The sequence below is a fragment of the Arvicola amphibius genome, chromosome 15 (genome assembly GCF_903992535.2).
Source record: "Arvicola amphibius chromosome 15, mArvAmp1.2, whole genome shotgun sequence".
Taxonomy (NCBI): Eukaryota; Metazoa; Chordata; class Mammalia; order Rodentia; family Cricetidae; genus Arvicola; species Arvicola amphibius.
This window is the reverse complement of record NC_052061.1, coordinates 18,619,105-18,643,886: the sequence shown is the minus strand read 5'-3', so window position 1 is coordinate 18,643,886 and position 24,782 is coordinate 18,619,105. Positions and strand designations below refer to the sequence as shown.

Genomic DNA, 24,782 nt, shown 5'->3' with positions numbered 1-24,782 from the left:
ACCCTTGAGACCCCTGTTGAATCGTCACATCCAGACCAAGATCACAGATGTGTCTTGTTTCCAGCTGTGAGCTTTGTGAAGATGTAATCTGCTATTGTATTTGGGAAAACAATTCTAGAAATAAACGAATCAATAAATATAGCTTTAAAAATCACTTGTTTTCTCATTTCTGGATAGCAGAAAGCTCTGGATAAAAAGCCATGTGGGTGGCCAGGTCCTCCTTTCCCTCTCATTCTGTGTAGCGTGAAGCACGGCACGGACGAGTGAGTGACAGCTGATAAAGGAAGTAACAAAGTCAGTGCGACGCGGTTTAGAGATGCTTAAAAATGCCACTATTCTGTTCCGCTGTTAATTCTCGGAGATTCCCTTGGGATTGAGGGAACAACAATTTTACCCAAGGCTGTCACTCCCTTCTATGCCTTGGTGTCATGTTAAAAAAAAAAAAAATAGCCTTACCGTCCGTAGAAACTTGCCTAATTCTTCAAGTCACTTAGCTGCTCAGAAGTCAAGCTCTTTCTTTTTGTTACTAAGTCTTGGAGTCGCTAACTCTGTGAGTACCTGAGAAAATAAACCTTTGGTGAAAAGATGGCCCAACTATTTATGGACTCTCTGCAGCTCCTGCTGTTGGGAAATGCCCGTTTCTAATGATGTAACACCATTTCACCTCTGAGAAACATCAGCGTCTCAGAGAGCGTGGTAGAAATGTGACACCTGCCTCCGTGTCTGCTCTTTGAGGACCAGGAGGCCTTATCCTGACTGCCAAGCAAAAAAAATCTGACACCGACTCAATAAACATCTCCTCAGCTAGTGTTAGTTCCTAATTATCAAGGCAGTAATAATTTCTTGATTATAGGTGTACTTACGTTTCCCCGCCATTAGAGCCATAGGCCGTTATGGATGGTGAAGTCACATTCAGGAAGGCTAAGCCTTCTGTGCTTAGGATCCTCTTTCTTGCTTCAGTTTTGCTTTGTTTAGAAACAAGAGACTTGGATAACTCAAGCCAGTCTCAGACACATTACCTAAAAGACACTGGTCTTGAACTCCTGATCCTCCTGCATCTATCTTCCAAGGGCTGGGATTATAGGCACGTGCAACCACCCCTGTCTGTAGGAGCCTTTTTAAAAACTAAATTAAAATGTCCATGCAGTCAGCACAATAACCTGCCCTAAAGGTACCTCGCCCTAATCCCTAGACACTGTGAATACCTCAGACGACAAGGGCTCCAGAAGAAAGACTCTGAAGTCCAGTTAGTTATATATCAAAGAACACCGAAGAAAAACTATACGAAAATGAGGAGCAATTCACTCAGCTTCCGGTTCCACGTTGCATGGTGCTAAGACACTCAAGCCTGCAATCCCTAAAGGGGATGGAAGCAAATGTAAGAGAAATAAAGAATAAACCAAGTTTACCCCATATTGAAAGTAGAGGGGGGGGGGAGTTAGAGAGATGATTCAGCAGGTAAGAGAGCTTGCTGCTCTTGGGCGGAATCTGGGTTTGGTTCCAGCATCCACAGCTTACTTCCCTCCATAACTCCAGTTCCAAGGGATCCAGTGCCTTCTGACATACACACACATCCATGCAGACAAAATACTCGCACACATAAAATAAAGATAAGTAAGTCTAAACATATTTCTAAAATGTATAAAGAGAATGCTTTCTGCAGATGATATTACAATGAAAGACAAATATCTCAAAATTTCCCTTAAAGAGAAAAATATATTTTCTGTTATAATCATTTTAGGGAGACCTCTCTTTTCCAAATGGACATTTCATATTATTCAAAGAAGAACACTCTTCCACAATTTGTTAGAACTTTGATCTGTTCCAACGGGTAAAGTTTATCCCAACATTACAAGAGAAGAGCTGGTCTGTTCAAATCTTAGTATTCAGCTGAGGGTGCGAATCTCTTACACTGTGGCCCACCCTATGAGACGGCTCCCCAGAGCTGAATGACCAGGAGAAGGACCTGGAGAAGCTTTTCTGATGTATCTGGAAACATGGATCAAGCTCAAGATTCCAAACAGATTAAGAACATTGTTTTCAACTCATTCAACAATCCTGTTTTGAATATCTACTTGTGGTTGTTGTGGGGCTGTCCAGACTTGCTGAACTACTGAGAGTTGAGGAAGGAGAAGAGCCTAGCATGCTAGCCCGAGGTACCAGGCTCTAGCCAGAATGATGAGTTTGTCCAACCTGAAGCCTAGCATGCTATCACAATCTTATTTAAAATAGCATGAGGGTTTTCTTGTAAACTTTTTCCTTCTTTCCTTCCTTCCTTCCTTTCTTCCTTCCTTCCTTCCTTCCTTCCTTCCTTCCTTTTTTCCTTCTTTTTTTAGCTTGACTGGAAAACTCTCACACATAAGCTTTGCAGAAGATAACAGATAACCCTGTTTTGCAATATCAGAAGTACCTTGCTCTGTTAGCTTCTGGTTTGGGTCTCATGATACAGTGCGTACAATCACTTGAAGCACAACTTGCATACGAAGTGTCTGTAATTAATCACAAAAACCAAAGTTCAATGTGAGGATCTGAGGGGGAAGAAATGTCACCACCATGCACACAGGTGATGATCATCATTTTGGACATTGGCTAATAGATTTTCAAAGCATGGTGTTAGAAACCCGACTCTTTCTAAATGGCACAGCTCCCTGGACTATGAGGCTTCCCTCCACCCTCCACTCAGTGAGTGTGCTTGTACCTTTAGTCAACTCAGCTCATCTTAAACAATGCATTCTCCTCAGATGCTCCCGGGATCAGTTTTTACCTCCAAGCATTTCTGGAGGGAGCTCATGGTTTCCATTCCGTAAGCTCTGAGCCTTAAAGCCACCCATCATGAGGGGAAGGATGAGAGGGGTAAGGAGGAGCATCCGTGAAGTCGACAGAAGGCTGGTTGTTTCTTCCTGCTGAGCCCCTAAAAGTGGTTTAGTGGAGTTTCCAATAGCGGGGAGGCAATGAGGCTCCGGCACCGAGGGAGAACAGAAGGAGGCGGTGAACCCACATGGTTAGAGCTTGCGTGGAAAGGGCGTATGATCACAGGAAGAACAGAGGTCTTAGGGACCCGTCTTCCGCTGTCCCTCTGCTGGGACAGTGTCTGTTAGTGCCTAGAGCTGGAGCCATGTCAGGGACCTGAGACTTGAAATATCTGAGGGCGTCCGTGTGAGAAGACCCCTGACACTGCCATGCAGTGACTTTCAGTGCCAATCAACATGTTTCTTCATGTAGACCTCGAGAAGCGAGCCAGACCTCAAAAGCAGGTTTCCCTTTGAGAGTTCACTCATGATTAGCTCATAACATATTTTAATTTAGACAACATCACTGTAAAAGCTAATTCAGGTGAATCAACTATCAACATTTCAGTCTCCTGGTTTAGAGGGAGTTAACAGACTTTCCTAGTGCCTGAGTGTTGGCTGTCATTAGAGACAGCCATGAGATTTATTCAACACATGAAATTTTCTCACCAATATAGTTATGAAATTTTTTCTTGGAAATGACTTAAGTAGTTTCTAAACCAATCAGAATTCAACTTCATACCAGAAGGTTATTTGAAAAGAGCAGATCCTATGTCCTAAATTAATCAAATGTCAATTGTGCAGCTGGAAAAATGTTCAAATTTTTGAGTTTTTTTTTTTAAATGTATTATCGATTTCCTTCCCATTTACAACTCATTTGTTTTCTGGATTTGGCACTTGGCTAAATGTCTGTGGAGCTCTGGATTCATGGGTGTAACCCATGTGTTTCTAAAGTGAACAATGCCCACTTCTGCTTGTCGATTTGTGTGTGGCCCTTCCTTTTGCCTGCTAATGACCACTCCTTCATCCCTAAAAAGCAACAGCTCAGTCTGAAACATGCTGCTCTCCTCTCCGGGCTGTGTTTCTGACTCTTTGATTAACAGCAACAGAGCACTGCTTTCAACCAAAGCTTCCTACGGTGACCACAACCGTCTGGGAAGCAGGCGGGCGGCACTTAGCCTGTCCCATAGTTTTAGAGAGACATATTGGGGAGGACAATTAATCACAGACAAAAATCCCACCTGTGGGCTTCCTCTTGCAATCTGTCAGAGTGGTTAAAGTGTGCAGACACCCTGCATCCAGATCTGAGTTATACATCTCAGCTTCTGAGTCCTCTAAGAGCCAAGGGATATCTGTCTCCCGATGATGTGAGGAGTGAAAGAAACACCAGCAGAGTCCGCATTAAAGCCATCATCACAGAACAGAGGCGCATTCATAAATCATAGTCATTAGCATCTGACTCTAATGATTAAAGTTAAAATCAGGCATATGGCGATGTGCGAAAAGGTTAACACTTGAATAAATGAGTCAGTAGTTACCGGACATTTCCAGCCAGTGTTTTATTTATGCAACTCTCAAAGTCTGAATGTTTCTACTTTGGATGCTACGTAGCCAAGCACATTTATTTCTGAGCCATGAAATGAATCAAACAAGGTTGATTAAAAATGAACTTTTATACCTAAAATTTTATGCTCTCAGATTGATGGACCATACAAATTGCACCCAGATCTGTTCTGGGCCGGTGACCGAGGCTGTGGAATGGGACTGACAGTAGACCATTGCTGACCATGACCCTGCAAAGAAGTTTTTATATTACCGATTTCCCCCCCATTTAACACTTCCGAAGTTAATTACTCACCATATTTTGTCAAAGCAGATGCAATGCTGAAAGTGTAAATAGGGGATGAGCAATTGTAGAATCCAGTTTCCGTCACAGGATGTCACTGCAGTGGATAATGCACCAGGCTTCAGAGAAGAACGTTCACTCATTTCCTAGAGTGTGGGATTTAGTCTCTGACCTACGTCATTTCAGATGCTTTCATTCCAGGACGGGCACTCCTAGACTACCCGTGGGATGCAGCAAATGCTAAGACCGTATTGAATTTCCACAAGCTGGATTAGCAGAAAATGAAGATAAAATGCCTTTCTATTTCCGAACATGATGACGTTTTAATTGCTCTAGTATTTGGCATGTCTAATGTATACAGTCCTTGACGTTCATGCAATAACAAAGAAGGGCTGTTTGAGATTTTTTCCTTTATTTCCTAGGATCCCGTTCCTTTCTCATGTTTCTCCCACCCCCACTCTGGTCCTTCTTTTTGCCCTCCTCATCTCTTCATCCTTCTATTCACTGTGTTAGGATGCACGTAAAATACCTCCTCTCTGTATAGCTGGCCGAGGCTGCTGCTACCTCGCTGTGATGCACAGACCACCATTGCTGTGACAACTGACGTCGATGCCTCCGGGTGAAGCAAAGGTTTATACATTACACAAGCAATTTAACTGCTTTCTAAACATCTTGCCAAGACAATGGGAACTGGCAGCCAGCACTGTGTTTTAGGTTTCGGTGAGCTGGATTGTGAAGTGTTTTGATTTGTCTCCTATGCACTGCAAGCAACCTCGTAACCCAGTGAAGAATTCTGCTCTGCCCAGCTTCCCAAGATTACCTGCACAAATCTCTCGACTAACATGGCATAAGAGTACCTAGATCACCGCACGGACACTTGTCTTGTTCTTAACCTTGAAAGAGAGCCACATAGAAAACTGTTTTATAACCTTTTTCTCTTCAGTAGGCAAAGGAGAAAAGGAAAAAGGTTGGGCAAAAGATTACCCAGAAGAAAGAAAGAGACTTTTTTGGGGGGGGGGGTTCCCAGTTGAAACACAATAAAGAACATAATTAACTTCACAATTCTTTGTGTTTTTCATTTGGCTGCAGGGAGGAGATGAAAGGGGCCTGCTAAGCCTTGCATTCCATCCCAATTACAAGAAAAATGGAAAGCTGTATGTGTCTTATACCACCAACCAAGAACGGTGGGCTATCGGGCCTCACGACCACATCCTCAGGGTTGTGGAATATACAGTGTCCAGGTATCCCTAACTAATTTGATTGGAAGCCTGCAAACTCTGCCACATTGCTTTCTCTTCTTCATCTCTTCACTAACTATTTAGGAATGATTCCCATGAATTGATAGTAATTAAAGCAGAATCTTCTCACGGCTTAAAACATGTGCATGTATATGTTTGTATGTGCGTGTGTGCGTGTGTGTGTGTGTGTGTGTGTGTGTGTGTGTGTGTGTGTGTGTGCATGTGTGTGTGTGTATAAGGGAAATTAAGTAAAATAATATCTTTGGTACTTTTCCTCAATTATCTTCAATTCAGTAATGTTTCCACACTGTAGAAATTATTGTAATTTTTCAGTAATTCAATAATTCAGTAAAATTTCAGTATTTTTTTTTTCAGAATAATCGATTAGCTCTATTCCAAATGTATCTCTGTACACCGCCTCCTCTCCAGTGACTTCACATTATACCTGGAGAATCACGGCGCTTTCTCTCCCCCCCCCCCCCCATGCAGGAAAAATCCCCATCAAGTTGATGTGAGGACAGCCAGGGTGTTTCTGGAAGTTGCCGAGCTCCACCGGAAGCATCTCGGAGGCCAGCTGCTCTTTGGCCCTGATGGTTTTCTGTACATCATCCTTGGGGACGGTATGATCACGCTGGATGACATGGAGGAGATGGACGGGTTAAGGTAACAGTCTGCTGACAACAAGTACTCTCTGACATCAGCATGCTTCCAATGCCGGGACGTAGGACCTATAGGCGCTATAGCTGAGGGTTGAACACGTGGTTATTTTATGCTGAAGGGTTGCTTTGCTTTGTCCTAAAAGTTATGGCTGCAGAGGCTGCCCTGCGTCACACAGCACTGGGGAGGGCACCTCTTCCTCTGGGCCCAGCAGCTGGGTAGTAGATATGCCCCTACACTAATGTCTTGAGGACAGAAAACACATCACCTGGCAAAGATGGAAAAGGACAGATTTAGAAAAAAAAAAAAAAGCAAGGAGCATACTATGCCACATCCTTGGCCACCTTTGTCTGTGCCCAAACTGCCCCTGGTCTCACTCCTTGCCACATGGAATTTGGAACTCAAGCAATTTTGAGTCCAAAAGGGGATGGTTTCTTTCTCCTCAGAGCAACTTCACCCCGTGTATGTAGGTGAAATGCACAACCCGAACATGCCGTACTCACTGCCCTCCATTTCTCAGTGACTTCACAGGCTCCGTGCTGAGGCTGGATGTGGACACCGACATGTGCAATGTGCCTTACTCCATACCGCGGAGCAACCCCCACTTCAACAGCACCAACCAGCCCCCAGAAGTGTTTGCCCACGGGCTCCATGATCCGGGCAGGTGAGGACATCTGCCTATCCTGTCCCTTCTTTAAAAAAAAAAAAAAAGCTTGAGCAAGGGAAACCACAAGCTCTTAGAAAAAAAAAAAAAAAATGGAGGGGAATGTTGGATGCCCCTTGGCTGTCTTTCTTTAAATATCTCTAAGTTTTATTTTTCTGTTGGCTTAGTCTGTTTTGTGCCGCTTCAACAGGATGCCACATTCTGGGTGATTCACATACAATAGCTAGTTTTTGGCTCACAGTTCTGGTTCTGGGCAGTCGGAGGCTCCAGTGCCAGCACCTGCTCGGTGTCTGCTGAGAGTCCTCTTGCTTCTTCCTTTTACAGGGAGAGCAAAAGGGCAGGGAGGGAGACAGAAAAGTTGCCAAACCCATCCTCTGATGGGGAACTCGCTCCTCGGATCACCTGCCCCCTCTCACAACCATAGCAACAATCCCCTAGGGGTCCCGTCTGCCCTGCTGACTGTAGAGGGCAGTGGGATGCCAGGATGTGAGCCTCGCAGGTGTGTTCAGACAACGGCACATGTGTTACACAGACGAGGTAGGTAACGAGTGTGCTCTAAGGGCTCTGTCGGGATTGGAGAGGAGAATCGCAGGTCAAGTTCAGAATGCTGCCTGCTGCCTCACACACAGCAGCTCTTATTGCCATGGTTTCACTTAATACAAGATGGCGGGGTGTTAATTTGCAAGTTGAGGTAAATGTTAAGTCTTTCATGCTTTAAAAACTTACTGAAGGAATTCATGTTGGCGGTTTTCTGTTTATGCTATAATGAACCATAAAGAAGAGAAAACTAAGAAGTCTGTAGAATGCAGCACCTTAAAAAGTCTATGACCAATAACAGAAATTCTCGATGAAACCCCTTCCAGTCTGGTCTATCATTCAGACTAGGGGGTTTGTGGCCACATTCATTCACTTACTAGCTTGGTTATTATTGCTATTTAACGTTTATTAAGTGTTCACTATGTGCAAGGTGAATATTTCTCAAACTTTTTATTTTTATAATCCCTCATGCCCTTCATCTTCCCTCCATCAAAGCCCGAGTCCACAGTTCATTTCCTTTTTGGCATCTCCACAGATCTTAAAATCTGTTCAGCAGGGAATACTTATGGTGGAGTCAGGATGCGGAGGAAACTGTCACATTCCATTCCTATAGCTCAGAACGCACACACCACAAAGCAGCACTTTGAAGTGAGGCGGCCTGAGTCACCGCCCTCCCCCTCGGAGCGGTCCTGCAACCGTCCTGGGGGTCCGAGCCTCAGTGATGAGGCGCTTTCCAGACCCTTCGCGTGGCAAGATGCCTGTGCCATGGAGCCCTGCTTCCTCTGACAACCGAAGGCAGGAGAAAATTTCTTCTGTATTCTGCTTTCCTTGCAGAGACTCTCTGACAGATAAAGATGTAATGAAGAGAAAAGACACGAAAACCATTAGTGGCTAGTACGCACCCCCTGCAGGGTGCTGGACTAGGTTCTCCTCCTATGGTGTTCTGGGTAACTGACTGTACAGCACCTTTTTAACTGTGTGTGTGTGTGTGTGTGTGTGTGTGTGTGTGTGTGTGTAGACACACCCATGCTTTCACATGTAGAAGGTAGAGCCCAGGAGGATGTCAGGTGTCTTCCTTGACCATCCCCCTTCCTCCTTCCCGTTATTTTTAGAAATAGATGTGTTACTGATCCTGAAGCCTGATATTTCAGTGAGCCTGGCTGGGCAGCAAGCTCTGTCTTTTCTAATGCTGACCCCACCCCCCCCACACACACACACACATACGATTCTCAATACTAGAGGTACAGGCTGGTGTCGTGTTTGACCTTTCTGAGGATGGCGGGAAATCAAACCCAGGTCCTCCTGCCGGCACAGCACACATTCTTACCCACTGACTCATCTCCCTAGCCCAACATCTTCTTTTTTAATTTCAAGAATAAGTCATAGGTTCACAGTAATGTGACCATAAGGTACAAAGAGCAGGGGTAAGCCCTGTGCCCACATTGACATAGGCCCCTGCCATTGTCATCATCCCCAATAGAATGACTTTCAGTGAACAGCTAATGAGACGGCATTGGCACATCAGTGCTGACGGCAGCAGCCACTCTGGGCGGCACACACTCTGTGCCGCTTTTAGACACAGGCGTCCACCATATTAGCCCCACCTTAGTTTCACGTCTGCTTCCTTTCCACATGAGAAGCTGGAGAAGTCACGGTCGCCAGCAGCTCACCTCAGGGAAAGCCGCCTCTGTCAGCACGTTCCTTGCTGCCTGTTGGAAACGAGTCAAGCTTCTTTTTGACATAAATTCTCCCACTTCAAAAAAAAAAAAAAAAAAAAAAAGGACACGTGAAGGAATCGCCTCAGCCGATGTGGACTAAAGTTCCTCATTACGTCACAACATCCCTGGCTGACTGTGCTGTGTGAATCGCTGAGGACAGTGGGGGTGGGGTTGTCTGTACAGCTGCCCCAGCTCCTGCTTCTTTATCAGCAGTGTGCTGATTGGAGCCCTCAGTGGTCTTGTTTTTTTTTTTTTAGTAAAGGAATTTGCATCTCGGAAGCCCCTACTCTCACCATTTAACATTTTTCATTTATTTAAAGGTTTGGTTTATAAGTAGTTAATGTATTTTGTTGGCCCAAACAGCAATTTCAATGGAATGTTTTTGCCGCTGGGGACATTTGACAATGTCTAGAGACAGTTTTGGATTTCACAATTGGGATGAGAGGGGGTAAAGGCAGGGCCACACTACTGTCATCTAATGGGTCAAAACCAAGGGGACTGCTTAGAATCCCATAATTCATAGAATGGTACCCCCTCACCCCTGGAACAAGATTACATGGTCCCAACATGTCAAGAAGCCTGGTTGTTTTGTTTGTTTGATTGATTGATTGATTGATTTTTGTTTTGTTTTTTTTTTTTGCTTGTTTTGCATTATTGAGACATTGTCACCAGGCTTCATTCTTTCTCCAATCCTAGTCCCTTATTCACTTATGCATGCCAGGAATATCGTGACCTCTTAGACCTAGACTAGGTAACAGGAATGTAGTGACCCTTAGCCCCTGCGGAACTCCATCAGCGGTTAGAACCACAGGGAGATTCTGATCTCCACATTAGGTATGGAGGACATGAAGACAAGGTAGACGTAAAAGACTTCCAGGCTCCATGCGTGTGCATGCCAGCTGTGTTTCAGTCCCTGGACTGCAGAGCGTGCTTTATTGCGCTATAGCTCCCTGAGTATATCAGAAGGTGACCATTCGGGGACTGGGGTAAAGGCACATGCCACCAAACGTAACAACTGAGTTCACTCCCAGGAACAGATGGGAAATAAGAAAACTGACTTCCACAGATTGTCCTCTGACCTCCACACATTATACACTATGGCGCTCACACACACACACACACACATACACACACACACACACCACACACGATATATTAATATACGTAATTTTTTAAAGTTAGTTTTCCATGTAGGAAAGAGCACTAGTTCTAAGGCTAATACATTACATCCATTGTGTGGCATAGATGAATTGACGAGCACTGATTCATATTTTCAAACTCTGCCAAGGTGTTATGCATGAGGTAATCCTTCCTGATAGGCTAACAAAGGGCTTTACGATGATGAGAACGTTCACTAGAAGAAAGATAGCCAGAAAAATTAAGAAACACACTCCCGAGGTCATTAGCTTCGGCAGGGTAAACAAACACATGAGATGTTTCCTTCAGTGGTTTCAAGAACATCCCAACTAAATTGCTCCTAGGATCCTAGCCAGCCCACAGAGCGTTCCTTTCTGTGTCAGGAAGAGACCCTGGTAGAGATTAATGACTGTCTGTCTCCTTTATTATGTAGATGTGCCGTGGATCGACATCCCACTGACATAAACATCAATTTAACAATACTTTGCTCAGATTCCAATGGGAAAAACAGATCATCAGCCAGAATCCTACAGATAATAAAAGGGAAAGATTACGGTGAGTCAAGTTTATGGAGGCTGGTTTAAGGTGAAGATTGGTTTTAGTATATTAATTGGAGAAAAAGAGCGTTTGCATAATAAGCATTCAAGAAAGCATAAAAACAGTGGCCTCTGTCAGGCCAGTGAGTAAATTGCTCCATTTTAAAGGTTCAAGGACTCCTCCAAGCCCTCAGGGCTCCTCCGCTTAATTGCCTTTTCCCTGGATTGCCTGGTTCCCTGTAGGTTCAAATCGTTTAATAGTCTCAGAAGTCAGTGGCTTGCATTTCGCTCCTCTGAGACTCAGGATGAGGAAGGTCTCTTTATTCCCTTTATATGGGGGGAACTTGTCTTAGCATCTTCTATGCAAAGAAATAAGCTTAAAGGTAAGAAATTACTGAACATTCTGAGCAATTAGAAAAATAATATTTCTAATAAAAATAATTTTAAAATGGGTTTCTTTTAGAGAAAACAAAGTAATTGACTTGTAAAAACAAGTCATGGGAATAAAATGTTTGAACGTTATTTTTAATAACATGATCACTAGAGTATTTATAGAGAACTTAGGACATAAAGTTGGATAATGAAGTCCGAAACTCAGCTGTTTTCCAGGCTGTAGTGAGTACTCCTTTTGAAGGCTGCATGATAGTGAGCGTGATTATGACTTAGGGAGCACAGTAGATTGAGATTATTGAATTGATTGCGCCTTCTATTTACTCATTCAACAGAGCTGTTTATTTTAGCACTAGGAATGGGGCAGCTGTGTGAGTTCATGCCGTATCTGCTTATTTTACTTTGTTTTTTTTTCCCCTAGGTATTTTTCTCCCTCCCTCTCTCCCTTTTCTCTTCCCTCCTTCCCTTCCCTGTTCCCTCCCTCTCTCCCTCCCTTCCTCCCTCCGTGTGTGTGTGTGTGTGTGTGTGTGTGTGTGTGTGTGTGTTTGTGTGTGTACTCCTTAAAAAGTCTAATCAAATAATAACATTGCTTGGAAAAACATCTAACAAGACACTAACTAGTTCAATGGATTTTGGCTATACCACGAGATTAAACTAAACTCTACTAATTACATCAACATCCAGACAAAACAGAGTACTAACAACCTTATTTTTCATATTTTAAAACACACCCGAAGTGCCCACAGCTCCCACTGTGAAGACATTCACAGAACTACTGAAAAATAACAAGCACTTGTGACAGCGGCCTTGAACTGAGGGGGACACCGGGGTACAAAAAGGTTAATTGTCAGACAGAATTGAACAGTAAAGGATGGATTTCAGCAGCCTAAGCCCAGTGCTCATTCAGTCATTCAGTCATGCCTTCTGTCCCGCTCTGGGGCACCTAACATTTGTGTTTTCTGAGCTCTGTTTCAGCATAGGCGTGAGAGGAGAACAGGCTGACTGTTTAAAAGGACTGCATTGCCCCCGGAAGCGCCTCCACCACAAGGTGCTGCTGATTGTGGCTGATTTGACTGGTTTTCCATAAATGCAAGAGAAGTGGTCCTCAGGTGAATTTGCCACATGCTAAGAACGTCCTGACTCTGGGTTTATCAACCTTAGAGCTCTATGACCAAAACTATCGCAGGGCCACAAATTAGATACCATTCGCTGAGAGACTGTTCTACGAATACAGTAAATGTGGGCTTAGAAACCTTTATGTGCTGGGCTTTATTTTTCATTAAAGTGCGAACTTTTAAAACTTTCTAAACATTTCCTATAATTTCATAGGTCTGTTTGGTTTACTAAACATAAGCAGAACCATTTCCACAGATGTTTATTGTCCAAAACTCAAGTTTTAAAGTATTTTGGTTCTGTAGTAAATAACAATGATTTCAAAATACCTGGATTTGACCGGTGGTGGTGGTACACACCTTTAATCCTAGCACTTGGGAGGCAGAGGCAGGCAGCTGTCTGAGTTTGAGGTCAGCCTGGTCTACAGAGTGAGTTCCAGGACAGCCAGGACTGTTACATAGAGAAACCCTATCTCGAAACACACACACACACACACACACACACACACACACACACCTGGATTTGAGTTGTGTTGGAATCTTGGTGTCTCCTGGCTGATAACAATAGCAAACTCCTGATGGGCATTTTCAGTTCATTAAACTTACGGTTTGATACTATTTTAACAGAGTTTCATTATTTGTATAAGTATTCCTGGAAAGAATCTATGTCTTGCTTTTTGAAACACAGTTTCGAATTAAATTATTGTAATTCTCATTAATTGGTCTGTACCACTTTTACTTCTGAGGATGTTTCATTTGCTCTAATGCTTTTTTTTTTTTTTTTTTTTTTTTTTCAGAAAGTGAGCCATCACTTTTAGAATTCAAGCCATTCAGTAACGGTCCTTTGGTTGGTGGATTCATCTACAGAGGCTGCCAGTCTGAAAGACTGTACGGAAGCTACGTGTTTGGAGATCGCAATGGGTATGTTTCCCAATGCCACAGTTTCTTGTATTGCTTGGCACACTATCAAAATATTTTCAAGCAGCTGTGGCCCGCAAGTCAGACCTTGGACACACGCAAATGTTATGGCTTCCCGTGTTTCATCGCATCTGGAAGCTTAATTGAGATGTTCGAAAAACATTCTTCAATAGGCACCATGGGTTCGATGGGATAACGTTTGAAGGCAAAGCAGTCTTGTGAGGAACTTTCTACTGATTTTGACTGTTCCCTTTATCCTCAACCTAATTCTAAAACGTGTTTTACGGGAGTCATGAAAGCTGTTTGAAAAATTACCCTGGAAGACTGAGAATTTTGGTAGTGCCAAGCTCTCAGGACCTTGTGCATGTAATTCACCTACAGAAGTAGCTACTACAAAAGAAAAATGTAGCCTAAATTTTCCAGGTCTCCTGGAACGGATGAAACCCATGCTGCTGGCACTCATGCTTGGCTTCCGCAGAGACAGGGGACTGGCTGTGTCTCCCCTGTGCCCCACCCACCCTTGTCACGCTGATCTCAGCAGCACAGCCTGAGGCTGAGACCTGCCTGCCTGGGAAGAGTCCTCTCCAGATGGAGGAAGGGGAGGGACTTTCTTTCTTGCTTGCTCCTTTCTTTCTTTCTCTCTTTCTCTTTCTTCCTTCCTTCCTTCCTTCCTTCCTTCCTTCCTTCCTTCCTTCCTTCCTTCCTTTCTTTCTTTTTCCCCAAAATTGGGTTTCTCTGTGAAACAGCCATGGCTGTCCTGAAACCCACTTTGTAGACCAGGCTGGCCTTGAACTCACAGAGATCTGCCTGCCTCTGCCCCCCAAGTACTGAGACTACAGGTGTGCACCACCACTGCCCAGCTTCCTACTTGGATTTTTCATTGCCCTTTTCAAACCCCATCTTGTCTTGAAGTTCTGTACCCTCATCTGTTTTTTTGTTCACAGTGTTCCCATATAGGACAGAGTGATGCACAGTCTGGTTTGACAATTTCTTATTGCAATTCACTATAGGTTTATGATGTGTTTTGTTCCAGGAATTTCTTAACTCTCCAGCAAAGTCCAGTGACCAAGCAATGGCAAGAAAAGCCACTCTGTCTGGGCACCAGCACTTCCTGTCGAGGCTACTTTTCAGGTCACGTCTTGGGATTTGGAGAAGATGAATTAGGTACCATATCTATTACCCCATGAAGTTCTGGTCTCACTCCTTGCTTGGAAAACTTTGTTCTGCCCTCTAGAATAACAGTCTCTTCTTCCATTTGTTGGAAATGTACCCACAGCAAAGGCGATCTCCACAGAATCCCAAGATGGTACAGTTAGACCTTCCTTCCCATCAACCTTCCCCTAGGATTTTTATACCTGGTTTATATTTTGGAAATATTAAAGTAATAAAGCAGAAAGAAATGGGCAAAAACAAGAAAAAACTTAAATTGCAAAGGGAGAATGTCTCCATATCTACTGACACTTTTCGCTGCGCACTATGACGGTCCTTTTATTTCCGGCAGAAAAGCCGTCCCACTTGTCCATGTCTCTTTAATATATTTTAGAAGGGTAGATTCTAAAGCTAATTTGCCCTCTGTATTGTTAACTTATTTATTTTGCCCAATTTGAGAATAAAATTTGTGCAAGATAATCTGAGGACTAGAGAGCCTTGCCCATAGAACAGAAATTATCTTACTGACCATCTATGCAACAGTATTTTTGGCATGCTTATCAATATATGGAGCTTGTGTGTGTGTTGAAGACCTCATCACCATGTCCTGGTGCCAGTGGGAGGTGGTGGCACCTTTAGCAGATGAGCCTCAATGCCAAGAAATTGACGCTCTTAAAAATGTTTTTAGACTTATTTTATTATTTTATATTGATGCTGTTCTGCCTGCATGTGTGTATGTATATAATATACATGCTTGGTGCCTGAGGAGGTCAGAAGATGGTGTTGGATCCCCTGCCCTAGAGTTTATACATGCTCATGAGCTGCCATGTGGCTGCAGGAATTTGAACCTAGGTCCTCTGCAAGAGCAACACAGCCACCTTAACCTCAGAGCCACCTCTCCAATCCCCAAATTGGTGCTCAAGTCAGAACCTTGTTTCTCTGTATCCTTGCTCCCTGGCTGCTGTGAGGGCAAGGGGTACCCTTTGTCATGCACCCCTGCAGTGATATCTCCCAAGTCACAGAGTCCGGCTAACACATACTGCAATCCCTAAAACCAGGAGCTAAAATCAAACTTCCCTTCACTAAAAACATAAAGAAAGAAAGAAACCGGAGCCTGATGAGCAAAAGGGAGTTGTAATTGGAGTATGATTAATGGGAAAGTGGCATTACACGCTCTGCACCGCTTTAAATTACAGAGTTCAGTGTAGCTTGTGTGGGATTTTACTTAACTACACCCTAAAAATCCATGAGGACTATGATCCTTCAGCTCAGAAATGAGTTTGAAGGCATAGAAAGAAAGAATGTTTCTTTCCAAAGTCAGAATATTCTCTCTATAATGAAAGTCCAGGTTGATTGTCTTGTACCTTAAATGGGGGAAATCAGAAGAAAGAGTTGCATGCCATCCACTTAGATGAATAAGGGAACTCTCCCTAACATGCATAGGCAGTGCTTGAGAAGCATGGGGCATAGAGGTTAGGAAAGGTATTTGTCTAGTTTTGCCCCAAAGTGAAAGCATTTTTTTTTCCCTAGACTGGTTTTCTTTGTACAGTCTTGGCTGTCCTAGAACTCATTCTGCAGACCAGGATGGCCTCAGACTCACAGAGATCTGCCTGCCTCTGCCTCCAGAGTGCAGGGATCAAAGCTGCATGCCACCATCGTCCAACATCCAAAGGGAATGCATTTTATGTCTGAGTTTTTTCTTTGAAGTGTTTCTACCCCACTCAAGGGAGTCAGAAAGATCCTCACCTCTTGTTCATAAGCTCTGTAGAATAATTTAGATGTTGTTGGCAGACATTAATTTTGAGACTGCCTAGGGCTGTGAGTGGACATCAGGGATAGAGTGTTTGGCCAGAACACACTCAAGGCTCTGAGTTTGCCCCTAGACTTCACAAGAAAGAGGTAGAAGGAGAGAAAGAAGATAGAGAAGGGAAAGAAAGGAAAAGGAACAGGAAGGGAGTGGGGGTGGAAATGAGGAAGGAACAAAGGGAGAAGGCAAGAAAATTCCGCTTGACCTAACTTAAGCCATTTCGTTCTTGAAAAGAATCACTGGGTAAGAATAAACCTTCAGAACCAAGGGAGAGACAAGGATCCCAGGGCGGAGGTGGTTGACTGTGGTCCAGGTGAGGAACAATGTCCTCCTGAACAAGAGTCGTCTGGGGATGGGGAAGAGGTGACTGGGCTCCAGGCACAGTGTGGAGGAGGATGCGTGAGATGCTGTCACACCCGGAGGCAGAGGACCGTCCTGAGGATGAGGGGAGACCCATGACATCTGCTTGGTTACGATGTCGTGCTATGAATTCACTCTGTACTATTTCTCTATTCAACAGGAGAAGTTTACATTTTATCAAGCAGTAAGAGTATGACCCAGACTCACAATGGAAAACTCTACAAGATCATAGACCCGAAAAGGTAATTTCTTTTTCCTTTTGAATCCACTCACTTTCCATCCCCCAGTTAGCTTAGTTCACTCAATGGTGTTGTAGAAGAGACACCGTTCGCGATAGGTGGGAGCGAACGTACTACCCTTCCCATGACAGCAGACTGCACGTGACCTCGGCGGACTTGACAAGCTCATTCATATCATTCTTGTCCTCAGAGAACTGGCCTAGACTTGCGGAATCAACATTCCCAGTTAAAAGTCAGGAGAGGACAACGGCTTCAGCTGTCACGTTAGAAAAGCAACAAAACCTTTAATTTTGAGAAAACGAGACATGTTCTAGCAGACATCGTCTTTATTAGCATGATTTTTGTTAGATAAACAAATGAGCCTCGTTTCAAAACTGACTTGGTTCCCAGCATTCAGGAAGAGTGTTCGACGGAGCAATAGAAAACTAAAGGGCTATGTTGTTACTCGCTTCAACAGAAGGAAGGTTGGAAGTTTTTATATTTTAAAGAGTATATTTTGATGGCTTAGTAGGTAAAATGTTGCCTTGAAAGCATAGGGACAAGAGTTCAGATCCCCAGAACCCACGTAAATGTGGAGTGGGCGAGGTGGCTACCTACTATCCAACATCGAGGAGGAAGACCCAAGGCAGCCCCAGGGCAGATTGTCTGGCTAGCTCAGCCAAAAGAATGAGTTCCTGGTTCAGAGACCCAGTCCTGGTAAATGAAGCTGAAAACGATCAAGGAAGATACTCAGTGTTAGCATCTGGCCTCCTCACATGCATACACACACGTGTGCATACACAGTATACTCCCATATATGTGAACAAGCATACACAGATACATGCTTAAAATACGTGTGTGTGTGTGTGTCCTGCTGTTGTTCCCTCCTTAGCTACCCCTTTCAATGTTGGCACGCACAGTTCTCCTGATGTTACAACCATCATCTATCAGTCATGTCTTTCAAATATGAGAGCGGAGCTTTCAGAAACTGTTAAAATTATATGCAGCCACATGGATGTTGGCCATACAGACCCTAATCATTCTTATAGATACAATTAGTTAGATACACCAACACCATGCTGCAAACTTCAAACTCCTTCGAAGTCTTTTACAAGAGAATCAATTTTAAGGATCAGAAAAGTTAGCCCACGGCATTCAGCTCTTACAATTGTTTGTAAAATGTCAGTTTGTGTTTTCCTGGGGAAGTCGTGGACTAGTGACTGGTTGGACGACCTTTTCTATAACCATATAACATTCCCTTTCCTGAGAAAACTACAGGTTAGCACTGACTACTGCACGGCAAGGCGAGCCATGAGAAACGGGAAGCGGTCTCTGCCCCCTGCTCACCGAGAGCTTGACCTCACTCCTTCACAGTCAGAGGCGTGCTTGCCATTCCATCCGTAGTGGTAGCAGCTATTCCTCTTTATGTGTGAAATCGGTGTCTTCTTTGAGAAAAGAAATGAAAAGCTCTCAGACACCTAGGAGTGTGCTGAAACTGGCAACACTGCAAATACAAAGCAAGCCAGTGTGAACTAGTAACACAGCGCGTGCTAGTGACCTGCAGCGCAGGCATGGGATTTCGCCTGGACCTGTGGCAATTAGTTTCCCAATGGTCATTGTTGCTCCATTATGCTGTCAGGATTGATCAGCTTCTGAAGCTTCCCCTAGTAGGGTAATGAATTCCCCCCACCTTGACCGCCCCCCCCACCACACTCAAATCTCTCTTGAGCTGGATTGTTTAGTCTGTTGGTGAGTAGAGGTGAATTTTACACCTTTAATCTATTATTAGGATCTAATTATCAGGGTTGCCATGAGTGACCTTGGCTTTGTGATCCTAGGGCCCCCTCTAGTAGGGTGGTCTCAGAGTGACATACCCAAAGGCCTGGCTTCTCATTATGGGCCTGTTTCTGGTGATTCATGTCATGTGTGGGGCCAGGGTTAAGATCTGTGTTTGCTTTGCAAAGATGGGGGAAGTAATAGAATCCCGTAGACCCATCCTCCTACACAGGCAGCAGCATATCCTAACTAAAGCCGGTGTGAGAAGCTAATGTTTTCATCGGCGTTTGTTGGGAGCCTCTTACTGTTTTGATGTGAATGCCGGCGATTACTATTACAGTGTTTTTCCAAGAGGGACTGGTATATAAGCAGACACTCTGGACAGACAGGATTATTTGGGGCAACATAAGTTAATTGTTAGCATAGGCATGCTCAAAAGGTCAAGCAGAGTAGAAGTATTTTGCTAAAACCAAAGAAAGAACCTTACCAAATTTAAATATTCATATGTATGCATATATGGTTATTCCTTGTTATTTCAAAAGTCTAACTTAGATTGAACAGTTAAGTTCATTATCTTCTTATAGAGAAACCCCTAGACTTCTTAGAATATTTTCAAATGAACTTTCATATGCCAACTGATTTATGACCCTGGAAGAGAAAAATACTAAATTGCAATTTGTTATATTTTTATATAAGGTATCATGGAAGTTACATACTTATCATAGTATTTATGCTATATTTTCTTACACACACACACACAAAATGAACTTAGAAATAAAAGGTAATAACTCTTAACCAAATTTGGCAAAACTTAAGAGGTCCCGGGATTGCCACTCCAGTTGGCAAGGACAGTTTGGTCTAAGGCTGTAAACTTAAGAATCATTTTGTAAGTTTTAAATTATTTACAGTGTAACAGCTTCCTTGAAAGAAGGTGTTTTAGAAAAAGTAAAGGCCATTAAATTTTAATTAATTAACTTGTAAGTTAGTGTATAAAATAATGGGGCTTCTTATACATTTTTTACTCATATGTATTTGTATGTTGCTTCTCTCATTGCCTTTCTTCCGTCCCCTCCCCCTCTCCAAGTGGTCATCATTTATAATGAAATTTGAAATGAAAGATAGCCAGCTTCCCTAAGTTATATAAGGAAGAGCCTTCCCTGGGGAGACAGGACAAGAGTGGATATGTCAGGACTGGAAAGATGGCTCCGAGCTTAAGAGTACTTACTAGCTGCTCTTCCAGAGGCCATGGGTTCAGTTCTAGCACCCAGTTGGCATCTCACAACTAACTGAAAAAAAAAAATTTGTCTTATGCCAAAACACTAAACACTTCAAGGATATCTTCAAAGTTGGGAAGTTGCCTCTCATGTCAGAATGGAGTTGGGATCAAGTCAACAGCTCAGTCAATTTTGGGTCCCCAAACTCTCTTGTACTCAGTTCAGTGTGCCCCATGATCTGCCCTTGGAGGCTCCATCAGCTGACATTCCAGGGCACAGGTTAGACAGACACACTGAACATACAGTTTGGGCAGTGGATCTCCTTGAAGCTGAACAGCACAGAGATTGCGGCTGTGCTGTGTCCTGGGCCCATCAGAAACTTGCCCAAGACCATTGCCGCTTGCCTCTCACCTCCATGGCTTCTGACGTGACAGAAATAGTGTATTTAAAGTGGATTCTAATCTCTAGTCTTGTCGGGCCTCATTCTTGGCATTCCATAATCATTTTCAGGTGATTTCTCAACTTTTAAGTTTCTCTCACTTCTAAAATTAGGATGCAGGTGTCCACGGAGCTTACCGAAGCTCTGAACAAATGCTCTCAGGGCGTCATTCCTTACGCGCTTGCTCTTTCTGAACTCTTCTTAAACTTAACCAAATGTTGGGGTGGGGCCGGTGAGATGGCTCAGCAGGCAAAGACACTTGCACCCCAAGCCTGATACCTGAGTTCAAGTCCCATAATCTAAAGAGAGAAGGAGAGAAGGCAGTCTACAAAACTGTTCTCTGAACTCCAAACAGGAGCTGCGACATGAAACCCCGTATACTCAAATAAATGACTGAATGAATAAATAAATAAAATGTAAAAGAATCGGGGTCAAACACTCTCTAGCAATGGTGGAAACTCAAAAGTCTGACACAGTTGGGTGACTTCGAAGTTTTACCACTGTAGAACACAGGACTCCGATTTTGTTTCAAATGAACTCAAAGCAAAATGCTTTTGTTTTGACTTTGAGATGTCCCCAGGGCTAACTGTCCAGGAAGGTAGAAGGCCATGCTGTTCCTCTTGCTCCCTCTCTGAGTTCACTCTTCCTGTATTTCAACACCTTGCTTAGCTCTTCTCCAACCAAGACACGGGGACTTTCTCTTTAAGAGATCTATAAATTAACAACACAAATTCCAAGCTTGAGAGGTCATCCTTCAGAAGACTGTGTCCCCAAACTCCTCTGTGACCAGTATCAAAACCTATCTCTTCTGCTGCCTCTCCACTCCCATGAGTTGCCACTTATTACCCTTGTTTTGATGTTTTTTCTTAATCCCTTCATCTTACTCCTCATTATGCAGGATGCTAAAGTATTGCTTAAAGAAAAAAATCACAAGGGTAAGCAGTCCTATTTACTCTTTGCGCATGTCTGGGAGTCCACTGGCAGCTCTGTCATCCTAAAGAAACTTCTGCATAATAGAGCAGCTTTCGTCCAATAAGCCAGTGGAGTCCCAATTCATCAGTCAGTTTTATGCAAGTGGCCCCCTAAGTTGATAAATTCCCACAGTGCCTGTTGACCCAGCTGCCAAGTCCTCTTGCGGCAGGTGGTGTTTTCGTGGCCACCCTGACAGTAATACAAACAGTTTAGCGGCTCCATTGACCTTGGAGCTATTAACTGGGATACAGGATCCACAGGGGACTAGTTCCCAAACAGGGCAGAATTTCTTAACACTAGGGGTCATGAACAAGTATATGCCCTATAAAAATCCATCCAGCATGGTCAATTTGAAGTCTAAAAGACAGGCAAGCATTTTCCACATTTTTGCTATTACTTTTATTATGTATATCAGATAACCAAAACCGTGTGTACACTTATCTCCCTGCATTTCTTTTAATTACTGATAAAGTTAATTTCATGTGTACTTAAAAAAATGTCCTTTTGGCTAACAAATCTTTCAAAGCTGCCATGGATCATCTGAAAATTTAAAGATGTTTTATTTTTAAAAACAGGCAAAATCAAGGTCAAAACTTTTAATGAATGGATTATCATGGTTGCATAATCTATTGTAACAACTTTGATATGACTAAAATTTTCTCAAACGTAAACAAGATTTGTGTATGTGTATACGTGTGTATTTACAAACATATTTAGACATGTGTGATCCCTGCAGTGATGCACATGTGTACATGTGTGTATTACAGGCAGACTTAGACATGTGTGATCCCTGCAGTGATGCACATGTGTACATGTGTGTATTACAGGCAGACTTAGACATGTATGATCCCTGCAGTGCTGCACATGTGTACATGTGTGTATTTACAGGCAGACTTAGACATGTGTGATCCCTGCAGTGCTTCACATGTGTACATGTGTGTATTTACAGGCAGACTTAGACATGTGTGATCCCTGCAGTGCTGCACATGTGTGCATGTGTGTATTTACTGGCAGACTTAGACATGTGTGATCCCTGCAGTGTTGCACAGAACCTTTACCTGCTTCACAGCAAAGCCTTGCATAACCTAGGAAAAACTAATATGTCCATGCTATTTAAAATACTGTTTGGGTCCTATTTTTGAAAATAATCATGTCTTTATTCAAAATGATGACAGATTTATATTTATAAAATGCTAACCTAATTCTGCTTCTTCTCCTCTTGAAGTTTTCCCTGATTTTATAGCCATCACAGTGAATCTGAACTGCTTTCCCTAGATCTGTTAGTGTATAATTAACTGACCAGCGAGGATCGTAGATGTTTCCAGGGCACACACGCCCCCAAGCCTTACCCTTGGGGGATTTGTTTCTAGAACCCTACTGAATGTCTGAACTACAGATGGCATTTACCCTGTGAACATTTCTCCATCGCACACCCCTGGTAAAGGTTAACACAGAAGTTAGGAGCAGAGAGAGTCACAGCAATGACTCACAGTAAAGCAGAAAACTTGTAAAAACATGCTAGAAAGGCAGAGTTTAAAGCTTTACTGGTTCATTTCTGAAATTTTCCATTAGCATTTTTGGACCACTAGAAACAAACAAACAAGCAAACAAAAATCCAGAAAGCTGGAGGGATAACTTGATTTTTTTATAATTATGTGAATAATGTGAAATTATTAAGTCAAGTTAATTAACATATCAACTAGCTCTCAGGCTGATTTTTTATGGTGAGAACACACACGCGCACACACACACATGTGTGTGTGTGTGTATTCCCTATATCCTATAGATTTGACATATTATCAAACATTCAAAGGAATTTTCCACTTTATTCCATTATAGTCTTTCTTAATCTATCAATTTTGAACGCTGGACCATTAGTCCCTATGATAACTATTCAACTGCTGTGAGATTTTGACAGAATTGCCACCTACAAATGGCTTCTATTTACAAATATTTAAAATTGAGAGTACAAATAATGAAAATTTTATCCTTCAAAAATGGATTCATTTACTAAGAGCTCAAGATTCTTAAAGGCATTTCTAAAATTCATATATCTTCCTTTCCCCCACCAGCTTTCTCTGGCTCAGTGCTAGAACCTGATAGTATTCAATCCCCTGAATATCTTACATTCCTATTCTGATTTTATTCTTATTACATTATCATTAGTTATTGCCTTAGTGACCAGATGAAAATAAAGTCTAAGTTTCCCATCCGTATGGGGACTCTAAATTAGCTCTTTGATTTTTCCTTCCTCCTGAGCTCAGAGTTTCAGATCCATCAGAGTTTGGTTGTGTGTGTTCCCAGCCTCCCCGAAGGCAGCGAGCTAGCTTCCCGCTCTAGTTGTGCTGTTAACTGAACTGCCAAAACTCTCTCCCAACCTCCAATCCTACGATAAATCTATAACTGTCTAGAGTCAGGAGGCTGTGAATGTATCAAACATCTAAGGTAATTTGATAAGCTTGTCTTCCCATCTAAAAGCAAATGACATTATCATTCAGTTTTAACTACTTTGCCTAGAGTAAGAAATGTCACAATTTTTAATTCTCTTGGTTTTTCAAGACAGAGTTCCTCTGTGTAGCTTTGATTGTCCAGGAACTCACTTTGTAAGCCAGGCTGGCCTCGAACTCACATATATCCACCTGTCTCTGACTCCCCAAAAATATTGGGATTAAAAGTGTGTGACACCACACTTGAAAAAAAACAAAACAAACAAACAAACAAAAAATGAGAGATTCCCATGCCATTTTAGATATTTGTGGGATCGAGGTAGTGACCGGACTGTCACCACATTAATAGGTGTTAGTGCCACTCAGGCCTCTTAGTGAGCGTGTCAGGAAAGTTGGTGAGAGTCCGGGCTGTGAATGAAAAGCTTTAGACCCCAGGAACCCTCAGACTGCCCAGACCCATCTTGTTCAAAGTACTTCTGAACAGAAATTTCTATGTGCTGTTTAGAAATGACACAGAACGTTGAGCCTAGCTATCTAAATTATAGCTTTAGGAAACACAGTACATGCTAAAAAGTGGCAATGGGATTGCATGTAATACGTAATATAATGCAAAATTATAGTTATTCTTGGATTGAAGTCTACCCTCCCCGGGAGCACATGTCGGTGATTCAGGAACAACTGGAAACTGGAATAGACTCGGGGCCTCAAAAGCATTCGGGATCTCATTATGCTCCGAGGAGGAGAACACTGATAAAAACAAAAACAAAAACAAAAAAGCACCTCTTCTGTTCACGCGGACCCCATATCCCAAGAAGATGGCCGTTTCCTGCTCACACAGGAAGAATCTGTCTTTGTGTT

The 24,782-nt window shown here is 43.0% G+C and overlaps 1 protein-coding gene across 1 annotated transcript in view; it reads left to right on the top strand.

The window, feature by feature from the left end:
• LOC119802014 (hedgehog interacting protein) overlaps positions 1-24,782 on the top strand; it is a 92,541-nt gene that overhangs the window by 54,446 nt on the left and 13,313 nt on the right. Inside the window, exons 5-11 of the mRNA XM_038312845.2 lie at positions 5,725-5,876; positions 6,363-6,536; positions 7,051-7,194; positions 11,020-11,141; positions 13,422-13,545; positions 14,576-14,706; positions 17,019-17,100. Of these exons, the coding sequence (XP_038168773.1) occupies positions 5,725-5,876; positions 6,363-6,536; positions 7,051-7,194; positions 11,020-11,141; positions 13,422-13,545; positions 14,576-14,706; positions 17,019-17,100 (929 nt within the window). The remainder of the gene's footprint in view (positions 1-5,724; positions 5,877-6,362; positions 6,537-7,050; positions 7,195-11,019; positions 11,142-13,421; positions 13,546-14,575; positions 14,707-17,018; positions 17,101-24,782) is intronic.